Raw genomic sequence first — 14350 nt, forward strand, 5'->3', positions numbered from 1 at the left:
ATTCAGCCAAGTATTTCAAAGCTCTTTTACACTGACTGCCTTCCCTGTGAGACACTGCAAGGAAATAAAAGTTTCCGCATCTGCAATGGGAGGATAAAAGAGGCACATAGAGGTTGAGTGAGTACCCAAGGGCACACAACGAGTCTCCGGCAGAGCCAGGAAGAAAACCCATTTCTCCTGACTCCCAGTCCTCTATGTTAACCATCAGACTCCCGCCGTCTCTCTCTCACGGTAGGGAAAAGACTCCGCGGTAAGCAGCACAATGGGAAATCTTTACTGAAGCTGCCGGACACAGACGGAGACACTGTGCTTCTCTGGCTCTGGAGCTCTTAGACTGACTAAATACAGCCTTGCTGCCTAGCGTCACCACATAGGGTCTCTTGAAGCCCTGGCCTCGACAAACCAGGCATGGAAAGGACTACAACACAGCCTTCTTCCTCCCCTCCTTGAAGGCCTGGCTATAGAGTCTGTCCACTAGAGCTTCCTCTCTCGTTGTAATGCAGCCATAGCAATATAAAGTTTTTTTTAAAAAAGCAGACCATTGATGCGCAAAACCACTTTGCCATTCACTGCAACGGGTCATGTTGGTCCTTGCAAGTGCAGATCTCCATGAGTCTTGTTCGTTTGCTGGCAAAAATCAGAAGCTTAGAGCAGAAACCTACCAGGAGCCATTTCATCAAACCCTTCATATAAAACACACATGCATTCCAAGGCGATTTTGCTGTTTCATAAGTACATTTTCCATTTACTACTGCCGCATCCCATTGAAACCCAGTCCTGATTTACAGAGAGTACTGCGGGCTCTTGTAGTTCAACAGGCTGACGGTAGCACACAGACAAGTGCATCAATCATATGCAAATTGCCACATCACTTAAAATGTTTTCTTCCCTAAAATCTCCTGCCTCCTTTCCTCCCTCTCCTCTGAGGCCGGTATGATTTATCTGCTGTTTGTTGTTAATCTTGATAAATTTCTCTATACAGATTCCCTACACTATGTATAAACTGCAGCCCATCCATCCATGAAGGGATAAGAAATGAAGAAGCTGCTTAGCTTTTAGACCATGACTGGAAAGTTCATTAAAGTGCTGGGGCTAAGGTTATATATACACAGTGTGATAGACTCAGGCCAGTTGGGTACAGCAGAGTAGCAGAAGGCAGATATACTGGCCACTGGATTAACAGTTTTCTGTTCCCCTGACTGACCAGAGCAGGGGCTGCTCCAGGCTAATGAGAACACCTGACTCCAATTAACCTGCAAAGAGTCAGGTGAGGCCATTAAGCTAATGTGACCACCTGACTCTAATTAAGGCCCCTCTGATAATGTAAAAGGGCTCACTCCAGTCAGGCAGAGAGGAGAAGAAGTGTAACTGAAGGGCTAGTTAATGAAGACACCCTCAAGTCATAGAGTCATAGAATATCAGGTTTGGAAGGGACCTCAGGAGGTCATCTAGTCCAACCCCCTGCTCAAAGCAGGCATTGGTCAGGGAGCCCTAAAGTAAGGGAGAAGCAGGAGAGCTGTGGGGAAGTGGCCCAGGGAAATGTAGCAACTCTGGCAGTAAAAGGCTGGCTGCCAACAGCTGCTACCATTAGGGTCCCTGGGCCAGAACCCAGAGTAGAGGACGGGCCCGGGTTCCCCGCAACCCGCCACTACCAAAACACCTCCTGGGAGGGGAAAACAGGCCCCTGTCAGGACAGGCATCTAAACTGTTTTGGCATGAGGCCGTAGGAGCAACAGAGACTGTGGGCATTCTCTCACCAACCTCCATTGCTGGCTTATGATGAAAAGGGCTCAGTAGACTGTATCCCTGGCCCTAGAGAGAGAAGGGCTACATGGAGGCTTGGAGTGAGCCTCTGAGGCCAGCATAAACCGCCTGGAAGCGTGGGACCCACGGGGACAAGGTCGGAGCTCTGCCACAAGAGCTATACACATACACAGTCACATGACCAAAATTAGTCCTACCGTGTAGGCAATTCTGGCTCTATGCTGTTTAAAAACTGTTCCAGAGGATTGGAGGGTAGCAATGCTATTATACCTATATTTTAAAAAGGTTCTGGAGGTAATCTGGGGAGTATTACACCTGTACCTGGCAAACTGGTGGAATAATTAAAAACAAAACAACAAAATACCAGGAAGATCATGACAGGATAGGATCTAACCGGCACAGTTTCTGCAAAGGAAAATCGTGACTCACTAATCTCTTAGAATTCTTTTCACATGTCAATAGAATAGTGGATAAAGGAGAATCAATTGACATAATTTATGCAGACTTTCAAAAGACCTTCCACAAGGTTCTGCACAAGAGGCTACACAAGAAGCTAAGTAGTCATGAGGTGAGAGGCAAAGTATTGTCTCAGATCCAAATCTGGCTAGGAGACACAAAGCAAAGAGTAAGATTAAATGGTTAATTTTCATCAAGGCAAAGGATTAACAGTGAGCACCTCAAGGTTCTATACAAGGTCTTGTATTGTTTAATATATTTATTAAAGATATGGAAAGGAAGGCAAATAGTGAGGTAGCAAAATATACAAATGATACAAAGTTGTTTAGCTTAATCAGTACCAGGGAGGACTATAAGGAACTTCAGAAGGACCTCAATAAGCTAGGTAGATGGGCAAAAATTCAGCAAATGAAGTTCCCTGTCAATAAATGAAAAGTAATTCATAGATTATAAAGCCAGAAGGGATCACTGTCACCTCCTGTATAACACAGGCCACAGGAATTCCCCAAATTAATTCATGTTTGAACTACAGCAGATCTCTTGGTAAATCCACCACAACTCTTGGTAAATTGTTCTAATGATTAATTACCCTTCCTGTTAAAATTGTACACCTTATTTCTAACTTATTTCCAGTCTGAATGTGTCTCACTTCAACTTCTAGCCCTTGGTTTGGGTTATACCTTTGTCTGCTACATTGAAGAGCCCATTATTAAATATTTGTTCCCTATGTAAGTACTTATAGCCAGTATTCAAGTCACCCCTGAGCTTTCTCTTTGTTAAGCTAAATAGATTGAGCACTGTGTGTCTATCACTAAAAGGCATTAATCCTTTAATCATTTTTTGGCTCTTCTCTGAACTCTCTCCAATTTATCAACATCCTTCTTGAATTGTGGGTTGAATTGAACTGGACACAATATTCCAGTAGTGGCCTCTCCAGTGCTAGACACAGAGGTAAAATAACCTCTCTACTCATACTCGAGGTCCCCCTATTTATGCTTCCCAGGATCCCAGATGCTTCAGAAGAAGGTATAAAAACCCATCAGTAGCAAATGTGGAACAAGCATTGGAACAACTGACCAAGGGTGGTGGTGGATTCTCCATGACAGGTAATTTTTAAATCAAGATTGGAGGTTTTTCTAAATTATCTGCTCTAGGAAATATTTTCAGGGAGTTCTACAGTCTGTATTATGCAGCAGATCAGACTAGATGGTCACAATGGTCCCTTCTGGCCTGGGAACCTATGAAACTATGAAAATCTGCACTGGATACTTCAAGAGACAGGTTGCGGGGCTAGATAAATCTGGGGTCTGATCCAGCCTGGCAATGCTTATGTCCCTGTGACCACAGAAGTGGTCAGTTTGCCAGAAGGGGGAAAGAGTAAAAGAAAACTGGGGATAGCAAGAAAAAATGCAGGAGTGCCAGACCTCTTATGGTCCTGATCTTCACCCACCCTGACAGGAGCTGGCTTCATTGTCTTCCAGTGTGTAGGGAGGCTGGGCCTTATGCCTCAGGAGGGGAGCAGAATCAGCCCATCTCTCTCCTTCTAACCATAGAAAGCAGAGAACCCAGTAGCATCAATTCCAACCTCAGCTGCTCCCAGTCTGACTGAGAAGGCTCCCAGGATCTGCACCTGGGAAAGACTAGCACAGGGTGAACTAGCGATGCCTGTGTTCAGCGGAAGGAACTGACAAGGGCTGCTACTGAGGACCACAATGTGCATTAGAATTTGCTGCCTAGAAAATTTGAATACATAGAAAATACACCAGAATTCGCTGCCTTGGAAAATATAACCACTCAAACATACAGGATTAAACCAGGACATGCTCGAAAGCTAAGTTTAACATCCAGCATTTCAGCTTTTGAGAGCTCTAGCTTCTGTTAGGCTGTACAGTCTTTCAGCCTAATGTTTTGCCTCTACAGTTCTGATTCCAATTTTGTTTCATATTTAATGTCATTGATCTCTTTTGTTTTTGTTCTTGTATAAAAGAACTAGAAAAGCCAAGGTAGTTTTCTTTAGCGTGAGGCAACCTAGGCCGCTGAAGGTTTCAGGTTTGATAACTAAAAGCCAAAAATGGCTCAAACTGCCTACAACCTTAACATGCTCTTCCCAAGGCTGGCTGGCAGGCATGCTTCATGTAGTTCACCCATGGGACCACTCTGCCTACTAAACAGTGCTCTGAAATGCTATGTACATATTCCACACAACCTATAAAGCCAACCATGCTCTTCTGCAGCAGCCAGTGCCATACTTGCTTGTGGTCACCCTTCCAATGAAGGCACTTTAACTTTTCTTGGCAATTTGGTCCTCAAAGAATTTGGGATGTTATCTGGGGCAGAGGGGAGGCTTTTCATGGCATATGTTCCCACCACTACGGATACACATCATTCCAGTGTCTGTCTGCTTTGTGCTGCAGACCAAGTGAGAGAAATGGGAGCAGAATGAAGATTGGAGGGAAGGGGTATAGAGGCCAAGAGCTCAGTATAAAAATGAGTTTTCTTCTGGAATAAACTAACAGGTATGAATAACTGCTTATTTTAGCTGAAGAAGATCAGATACTTAGTACCATCTGCAGTTTTGCTAGCTAGGTTAATGTGCTTATAATAAAATAGACAATGGCTAGCAATCTTCATGCTTCAGGATTATGACCAGCTGACATCAGAAGAGAATTTCTCCCCTCCCATACATTATTTGTGCTGCAGCAATACCTAGGAGTGCCACTCATGGACCAAGAGCCCATTGCGCTAGGCGCTGTACAAATACAGAACAAAAAGACTGTTCTTGCCCCAAAAGCTGACACTCTGAAGTCGAAACTCCAGGCACTTATATAAAACGCTGGTCATTTCCCCATCTCCACAAGTTTTATACCACTTCATCCCATAACAAAGGTGTACGTTCCTACAAAAGTCACTGCAGTGAATGTAGTATTCCTATTGACTTCTTTAGAACAGGAAAGGGATCCCTAGCACCAAGAGAAAAGTGGTAAAATTTAGTATTCGGCTCCATGATCAGGAAGATTCCAACATTCAGAGACAGAAAACGGTTAGCTCTTCCCATATTATTAGCAGAAGAACTCTGCAGCCCTTTGGTTCTATGATATGTCTTCTATGGAGGGACTAAGAATTATCTAGACCGTCCCTGACAGGTGTTTGTCTAACCTGCTCTTAAAAATCTCCAATGATGAAGATTCCACAACCTCCCTAGGCAATTTATTCCAGTGCTTAACCACCCTGACAATTGCGAAGATTTTCCTCATGTCCAACCTAAACCGCCCTTGCTGCAATTTAAGCCCATGGCTTCTTGTCCTATCCTCAGAGGTTAAAATAAACAATTTTTCTCCCTCCTCCTTATAACAACCTTTTATGTACTGTAGAACCTCAGAGTTGCTAATGCCAGAGTTACGAACTGAGCAGTCAGCCACACACCCCATTTGGAACCAGAAGTATGCAATCAGGCAGCAGCAGAGACCCAAAAAAACCCCCAAACAAACAAAAACACCCCACAAATACTGTACAATACTGTGTGAAATGTTAACTACTAAAAAAAAGGGGGGGGGGTTTAAAAATAAAAGATTTGACAAGATAAGGAAACTGTTTCTGTGCTTGTTTCATTTAAATTAAGATGGCTAAAAGCAAAATTTTTCTTATACATACTAAAGTTTCAAAGCTGTATTAAGTCAATGTTCAGTTATTAACTTTTGAAAGAACCATAACGTTCAGTTTAAAGTTATGAACATTTCAGAGTTACAAAAAACGTCCACTCCCGAGGTGTTCATAACTCTGAGGTTCTACTATACTTGAAAACTATTATCATGTCCCCCCGTCACTCTTTTCTTCTCCAGACTAAACAAACCGAATTCTTTCAATCTTCCCTCACAGGTCATGTTTTCTAGATCTTTAATCATTTTTTGTTGCTCTTCTCTGGACTTTCTCCAATTTGTCCATGAAATTCCTGAAATGTGGTGCCCAGAACTGGACACAATACTCCAGCTGAGGCCTAATCAGTGCGGAGCAAAGCGGAAGAATTACTTCTCGTGTCTTGCTTACAACGCTCCTGTTAATACATCCCAGAATGATGTTAGCTTTTTTTTTACATGTGTTACACTGTTGACTCATATTTAGCTTTCAGAGTAGCCGCCGTGTTAGTCTGTATCCATAAAAAGAACAGGAGGACTTGTGGCACCTTAGAGACTAACAAATTTATTAGAGCATAAGCTTTCGTGAGCTACAGCTCACTTCAATCGGATGCATGCAGTGGAAAATACAGTGGGAAGATTTTATATACACAGAGAACATGAAACAATGGGTGTTACCATATTTAGCTTGTGATCCACTATGACTCCAGATCCCTTTCTGCAGTACTCCTTCCTAGGCAGTCATTTCCCATTTTGTATGTGTGCAACTAATTGTTCCTTCCTAAGTGGAGTACTTTGCATTTGTCCTTATTGAATTTCATCCTATTTATTTCAAACCATTTCTCCAGATCATTTTAAATTTCAGTCCTATCCTCCAAAGCATTTGCAACTCCTCCCAGCTTGGTATCATCCATAAACTTTGTTCTCTCTATGCCATTATCAAAATCACTGACGAAAATATTGAACAGAACCGGACCCAGAACTGATCCCTGCAGGACACTACTTGATATGCCCTTCTGCTTGACTGCAAACCACTGATAACTACCCCTGGGAATGGTTTTCCAACCAGTTATGCACCCACCTTATAGTAGCTCCATCTAGGTTGTATTTCCCTAGTTTGTTTATGAGAAGGTCATGCGAGACAGTATTAAAAATCTTACTGAAATCAAGATATACCACATCGACCGCTTCCCCCCTAACCACAAAGCCTGTTACCCTATCAAAGAAAACTATTAGGTTGGTTTTACACAATTTGTTCTTGCCAAATCCATGCTCACCGTCCCTTATCTTCTAGGTGTTTGCAAACTGATTGCTTATTTGCTCCATTATCTTTCCAGGTGCTGAAGTTAAGCTGACTGGTCTGTAATTCCCTGGGTTGTCCCTATTCACCTTTTTATAGATGGGCACTATATTTGCCCTTTTCCAGTCCTCTAGAATCTCTCCCGTCTTCCATAACTTTTAGAAGATAATCACTAATGGCTCAGATATTTCTTTTGTCAGCTCCTTGTACCTAGGATGTATTTCATCAGGGCCTGGTGACTTGAAGACATCTAACTTCTCTAAATAATTTTTAACTTGTTCTTTCCCTATTTTAGCCTCTAATCCTACCTCATTTTCACTGTCATTCACTATGTTAGATATCCAATCACTACTAAACTTTTTGGTGAAAACCGAAACAAAAAAGTCATTTAGCACTTCTGCCATTCCCACATTTTCTGTTATTGTTTCTCCCCTGGCCCATGGAGTAACGGGCCTACCCTGTCCTTGGTCCCATGTCCTTGCAAGGTAATGGACTCAGTGATGCAGCAAGTCTTTTACACCTTGAACTATTACGATCGTAACGATGGGAGAGTTAGAATGAATGAAAGAGTCTCAGGTACGTCCATTTTGTTTCATTTAATACCTTCCTTAAATCCTTTAAATCCTTGTTCACCTTCTTCAGATCTAGCAACTCTGAGTATAAATGTACTGTGCAAGCAGCAGGCTATCCCGTGGGATACCACCATATTGACTTATGTATGTTCACTGTTTGTTTTTAATCCTGGCTCACAGAAGGACTTCTAAATCCCCCTGTGGGCCTGGCCAAGACCATTAAATATCTCTGTAAAATGGGGATACCTACCTCATGGGGGTGTTGTGGGGATTAATGTTTGCAAAACACAGACAACAGAATCACACTTGACATTTATACAGGGCTTTTCACGTTCAGAGCTAGCTTTATTTAAAATGAAAACTGTGTAAGAGACCACCTTCATTAGGCAACCTCCAGTCTTAAGAGGCCACCCCAACAGTCATAATATATCTCTTCCAAAAAGGTAGGAAACAGTCTATCATGAACTGATTTTAGCCGATATGGTTCTAAAGAATGCCAAAATGGGTTGAAAAAAAAGCCCTTGAAATATTGTATTAAACGATTTTTTTAATAAGAAAACTAAAAACCAGCCAGTGGACAACATGGATATTTGATATAAAAAACACTCAAAAGAATGGATTTGTAGCCAGTTATATATTATTTAAAATTATAACAAAATATTCTGAGGGACACTATGGCTCTGGTGATTCGGCCAGCAGTCTATTTGCTGCCAATCAGCCCCAGGGGAAGCCAACTCCAAAGGATGCTCTCAGATTTTGGCAATTAATTAATCTTTAAATATTCATGGTAAATAGGCCCAATGGCCTGTGATGGGATGTTAGATGGGGTGGGATCTGAGTTACTACAGAGAATTCTTTCCTGGGTATCTGGCTGCTGAATCTTGCCCATATGCTCAGGGTTCAGCTGATCGCCATATTTGGGGTCGGGAAGGAATTTTCCTCCAGGGCAAATTGGAAGAGGCCCTGGAGGTTTTTCGCCTTCCTCTGTAGCATGGGGCATGGGTCACTTACTGGAGGATTCTCTGCTCCTTGAAGTCTTTAAACAATGATTTGAGGACTTCAATAGCTCAGACATAGATGAGAGGTTTATCACAGGAGTGGGTGGGTGAGATTCTGTGGCCTGCATTGTGCAGGAGGTCAGACTAGATGATCATAATGGTCCCTTCTGACCTTAATATCTATGAATCTATGAAACTCATTCTGAACTCAGTGTGGGTGGCCATCATCCACATGTGACCCAAACGTGGGGCAATGAGAGAGTAGGGTAGAGAGAGTGTTCCTGTGTGGCCAGGAAGGGAGAGGAGACACTGTGTTACCTGAACCTGGAATCACTCTATAAGAAGTGCAGACATTCCAAACCAAAGCTCATTTTAACCATAGCCCAAGTCTTACAGATTACCGTTGTCTCAGTCTCCTTCCATATAGTATGCTTATGTTAACAATAACAAGACGACACATTTTTAACAATGAATAAGGTGTTAACAAACTAATCCCAGAAAAAGTGTTTGCAGTATAAGTCTATCATAGGATATCATGACCAAGTAACTGGTTCCAAGCAGAATTCAGGTGTCTTCTCAATCCTAACTGAACCACTTACTTCACTCTGGTTGCTTGTGGCAAGCACTGTGTGTAGCAATATATCTTTTGGAATACCATAATCATCTGTGCTGAGTACTTTCAATTTTTTAACTCTAAAAGATTCCTCTGAACCTTGTTAGCAATTAGCTGCAATGCACAAGAGGGGAACAAGTGACTCATTCATTGTGTTAGCACTGAGATAGCTAAGATAAATGCACCAGTTAAAGTCTGTGGAGGACCTGAAGGTGCATCAAGCAGAGAATGAGGCCTTCAAGTACATTAGGAGAACATAACAAATGGATGGTGATGGTCCTCACTGAAATAGGCAGAGACTGAAGAGTAAAATGAAAGATAACTTCTAAACAACACTGTTACTGTCTCATGCTGGGAAAGAGGATCCAAACAAGAAAAACAAAAGAATAATCACTGATTGGGATATACTGTGACAATTTAACATGATGGAAATATTTTGCTGTGTACTGTAGACTCAGTTTTATATTTTGAGCGAATATATTATGAATCTGTGGACTGGAAATATTTTAAGTTACTCTTTTTAACCCAAAATACCTACTTGTTTTCCCTTTCCTGATTTGACAGAGACCATGAAAAGTGATGTCTTTCTTCCTTTATAATTAGGAAGCTACTGATTTACTCTTACTCAAACTTCCTCTATATTATCTTGTGATCTCACTCCGACCTCCATACTTCATTCTCTCCAAATAATACACCAATGATGTAAGACATCAACACTGGCCCTCACTAAAATTTAGTGGTGGTTAGCTGGAATCTGAAATACCATAGTAACATTACAATATTGAGAGTGAAACAACTTTTTAGAAAAAAGATTTACTACAGAAAATGTACAGAAGATTGAAATAATCGACATTAAGTCTTGTACTAACTGCAGTTGATTCAGCTCTGAGGTTTATACCAAACAGAAGTGCCTTTGAAACTGCTGTTCTCTCTCAAGAAACCTCTACCAACAGAAGAATGGATGATCCATCTTCTCTTCAATGGCTATTTTATGCCCCCTGCCACAGAGTTCTTCAGAGGTCCCCATATATTATCCAGCCACTTACATCATGTCCAGCTGCAAAAGAAAATGATAAATTTGGAATAAGAGGCACTGGCTTCAAGTTATTGCTCTCACAGGTTAGGTAGGGATGGCAATCAGAAAACAAAGTATGTACAGCCTAACGAACTTGGATACACACTTTATGATAAAATATGAAAGGCCTGTGGAATACTCGTACTCTATATGTCTTCATGAATGAGCAGAGAATCAGCCAAAACTGTATTACCATAAAGTCATAAATGCAATGTATAGATTTTTTTTTAAGCTACCCAGCACAGCGCAAATGAAGAAAGCTTCCAGCCATGAAAGTTCTAAGACTGGATGGACTATTGGCTGAAGCCTTGCAGATATGTTTCATTTGTAATGACTCCGCATGAAAAAGGGGAAAAAAAAGAGGCTAAATTGTTTATACATAATAAACCCATTAAATGCTTGAATTTCTGCAAGCCTGTCTGTACTAGGTTAATTGAGCAGATTAAAATATGTTTTTCTTAATGGTTTTTATTTTTCAACCCACACAAATAGCTGCTCTACAGCTCAGGCTTTCCAAAGTGTTGTTACATTAAATTATAACAATTTGCTATCAAAAGAGTAGCCTGATTGGCTTTTTTTTTTTTTTTTTAAACACTGGGAAGGAGAGGATTAATCTATGTAAACAGCACAAGTGTAACAACACAGCCCAGTGCCTGCTATTATGACACTACTATCTGGTTACATTTACAATAGCAACTAAGTATTTCATAGGGGTTCCTTTGTGCCTTAACTCCTTATGTGTTTTCTAGGATACAAGTCCATGGCAAGTCCTCACCCCTGTTGCTTTTAAAATCTTATCCCTCTCACTGAAACAATCCAACTACTTTAATCATAAAGCCATATCATGTCTTCATGATACTTACTAAATCATCCACATCACCACCTTCACCAGCCATTGACGGAGCTTCAGCTGGTTTTTCTTTGGGGGCCAAGAACTGAAAAAAAAAATTCGTTTGAGTTATGGAGACAAAAGTCAGCCACTTAGCATTAAATGAATGGAAAGTATTTTGACAGTGTAAACAAAACAAAACAAAACCCCACGTGAGCTGAGAATTCCATATAGAAAGACTCCAATAATTACCGCTGAAGTTTAGTTCTAATTTTCATCCTCATCACCAACCTGTAGCACTTTAAAGTCAAATCTCAGAAAATTTCCTCAGGACTAAGGATGAGGGGTGCATATATACAGGGAGTTAAGATAATTTTATGACCAATAATGTTTGCAGCTATGAATGCTTAAAAACAGCAACAACAAACAGACAGACGAACAACAAAAAAGTTACTTTTCCCCTTCATAATAATTTAAACATATGCAAGTCTACAGACTAGAAATTTTTGCTAAATAAAATCCAAGGACCAAATCCTGGTTCCACTAAACTCAATTAATTACCTGGATCTAAACAAAACCTCAAACGTGTAGGTGGTTAGAATGATTTTCTTTATCAAATAGATCTTTACATAATGAACGTGCCCAAACATTAAAAAGAAAAGGAGTACTTGTGGCACCTTAGAGACTAACCAATTTATTTGAGCATGAGCTTTCGTGAGCTACAGCTCACTAGCTCACGAAAGCTTATGCTCAAATAAATTGGTTAGTCTCTAAGGTGCCACAAGTACTCCTTTTCTTTTTGCGAATACAGACTAACACGGCTGCTACTCTGAAACCTGCCCAAACATTCTATCTCATTAAGCCAGTGCAACTCACTAGATGCCCTCCACTTAGTGTATCATATCATAAAAAAAGGGTAAAGATAACTAGCTCAGATGCTATGATAATGAGGTCCATATATACATAGCTCCTAAAGTGTAACTATCTCTAAGTTATTTCTCTCTCTTACTATTTGTTCCATACTTTATAAGGGCAAGAAGTTATCAGCAATAATAGCAAAGAAAACACAAAAACAGAACATGACTTAAGTGAATTGTGTTCCACGGTCTGAAGATCTTACTATTAGTTAATATTATTTTAGCAATTATCCTAATGGAAAAAGTAGAAATCCCCTCCTTCTCCACAGCTGGGCCACTTAAAAGAAGACTGTACATAACACTTGAGAATATGTATCTGGGAACAACCCTGCCCTAGATGAGAAAGTGGCAGTGGAGATGGACTAAAGCATCTAATATTACAGGAATTTTTCCAGCATTGTCTTCTGTAATTTAAGGGTACTGCAGCAGTGGCTCTAGGTAAGAAGCAAAAGGAAAATTTTTGTCTGAGAAGAATTAAACTTAAAACAGAAGGGTTGTAAATACCTGTTTGAATTTTTAGCTGGTTTTCATTACACAAACACAGCTGGCTTCTGAAGCAGATCTCTGATTATCTGAGGACTTCAGATTTAATAATTTTATTAAGTTAATGTTGAAGTAAAAAGAAAACGGTACAGAGTTTAGGCATAGAAGTTTCTGGTTATCAGGGAATAAGATACAGATTATCAAGGGGTGCGAAATTCGGTTTAGGAGCGGGTGGCGTAAGGAATACATAATCTGCAATCTCCCCGATCGGAGGTAAAAGTTTAACGGGTCAAAGTACAGACATTGAGCTATGGGGGTATGTTGTCCATATAATGGCTATGTTCAGGTGTGGAGTATAATGAGTGGATACGATGATGAGGATGGATCTACCCTCATTTGGTGGGATTTAATGTTCAGTGAGTTTATGGTTCCAGTTCATATGGTCCAATGGAAAGTCTCTCAGTCCCTTTCCCATAGTTGATGCACGATGTCGTACCAGCTCTCTACGATAAGGGGGATCATGTAAGTAGGTAGGTGAGATAGATACAGTGGGGGATTAATGGTGCTAAATATCTCCATTCTCCCTTCATCTGAAGTGTCAGATGTGTAAATAAGGGTAACAATAAATAGACAGGTTTCAGAGTAGCAGCCATGTTAGTCTGTATTCGCAAAAAGAAAAGGAGTACTTGTGGCACCTTAGAGACTAACCAATTTATTTGAGCATAAGCTTTCGTGAGTGACAGCTCACTTCATCAGATGCATGAAGCTCACGAAAGCTTATGCTCAAATAAATTGGTTAGTCTCTAAGGTGCCACTAGTACTCCTTTTCTTTTTAATAAATAGATACAAATCAGAGTTAAAGTAGGCGGAGGTGGTAGAATGCCCCTTCTTTATATGATCTGAGCATTATCCATCACTGTTAAGACAGCACTTCACACTTAGGCCTGGCCTACACTTAAAAGCTAGGTCTACATACCTACATCAATCAGGGATGTGAAAAAAACACATTCCTGGCCAACAACTACGTTGACCTAACCCCCAGAGCAGACACAGCAGTGTTGTGGAAGAATGCTTCCATCAACTTAGCTACCTTTGCACAGGGAGGTGGTGTTTCTACACCAACAGGTAAACCCCTTCCCTGCTGGGTCAACGCTACAGGGTTCTGCTGGCATAACTATGGCAATGCAGCTATGCTGATAAACTCTCTGCAGCGTAGCCATACCCTCAGAAGAAGCAAAAATGTGTTTTTAAAAAATGTTCCAGGAACAACATAAATCACAGCTCTGGAAAGGGGAGGAAAAAAGGATTTCAGCAGTTACCCTGGCCTTCTAATATCTACTGAACTCTACCACCATCCCAGGCAGTAATCTAGTCCCTCATTCTCTGAACCCCCTAATCCTAAATCCCCAAGGAGAGTGGAAAAACCCACACACCAGAAGCATATCTACTGGTCCCAATTTTTTTTAGGTCTCTTCCTCTGACCCACTCTCCCAGCTTCAGTGTATACAGAAAGTTAATTTAGAGGGAAAGGACCCTGTATCACATCCACCAGAATAAGAAAGGAATGTGACGTCACTTTTTAATCATTTTTGTATACAATATCCACCTTACTTGTCTCACTATCCAAAGGTTAGATCCTTTTTATATTTGAATAGCAGATGCCGAGAACTGTATAGAAACTTTATTCTACATCATAACACATTTAACATAC

At 40.9% G+C, this 14350-nt stretch overlaps 1 protein-coding gene across 3 annotated transcripts in view; it reads right to left on the reverse strand.

The window, feature by feature from the left end:
• Positions 1-10132: 10132 nt before the first annotated feature.
• Positions 10133-14350, reverse strand: part of XRCC5 (X-ray repair cross complementing 5) — a 71783-nt gene continuing 67565 nt past the window's right edge. For all 3 annotated transcript variants that reach the window (XM_077829538.1, XM_077829540.1, XM_077829539.1), the window contains 2 exons: positions 11274-11345; positions 10133-10392 (listed from right to left, as the gene is read on the reverse strand). In XM_077829538.1, the coding sequence (XP_077685664.1) occupies positions 10378-10392; positions 11274-11345 (87 nt within the window). In that variant the 3' untranslated portion in view covers positions 10133-10377. The remainder of the gene's footprint in view (positions 10393-11273; positions 11346-14350) is intronic.

Source organism: Eretmochelys imbricata, chromosome 11, assembly GCF_965152235.1.
Source record: "Eretmochelys imbricata isolate rEreImb1 chromosome 11, rEreImb1.hap1, whole genome shotgun sequence".
In the NCBI taxonomy this organism is placed as follows: domain Eukaryota; kingdom Metazoa; phylum Chordata; order Testudines; family Cheloniidae; genus Eretmochelys; species Eretmochelys imbricata.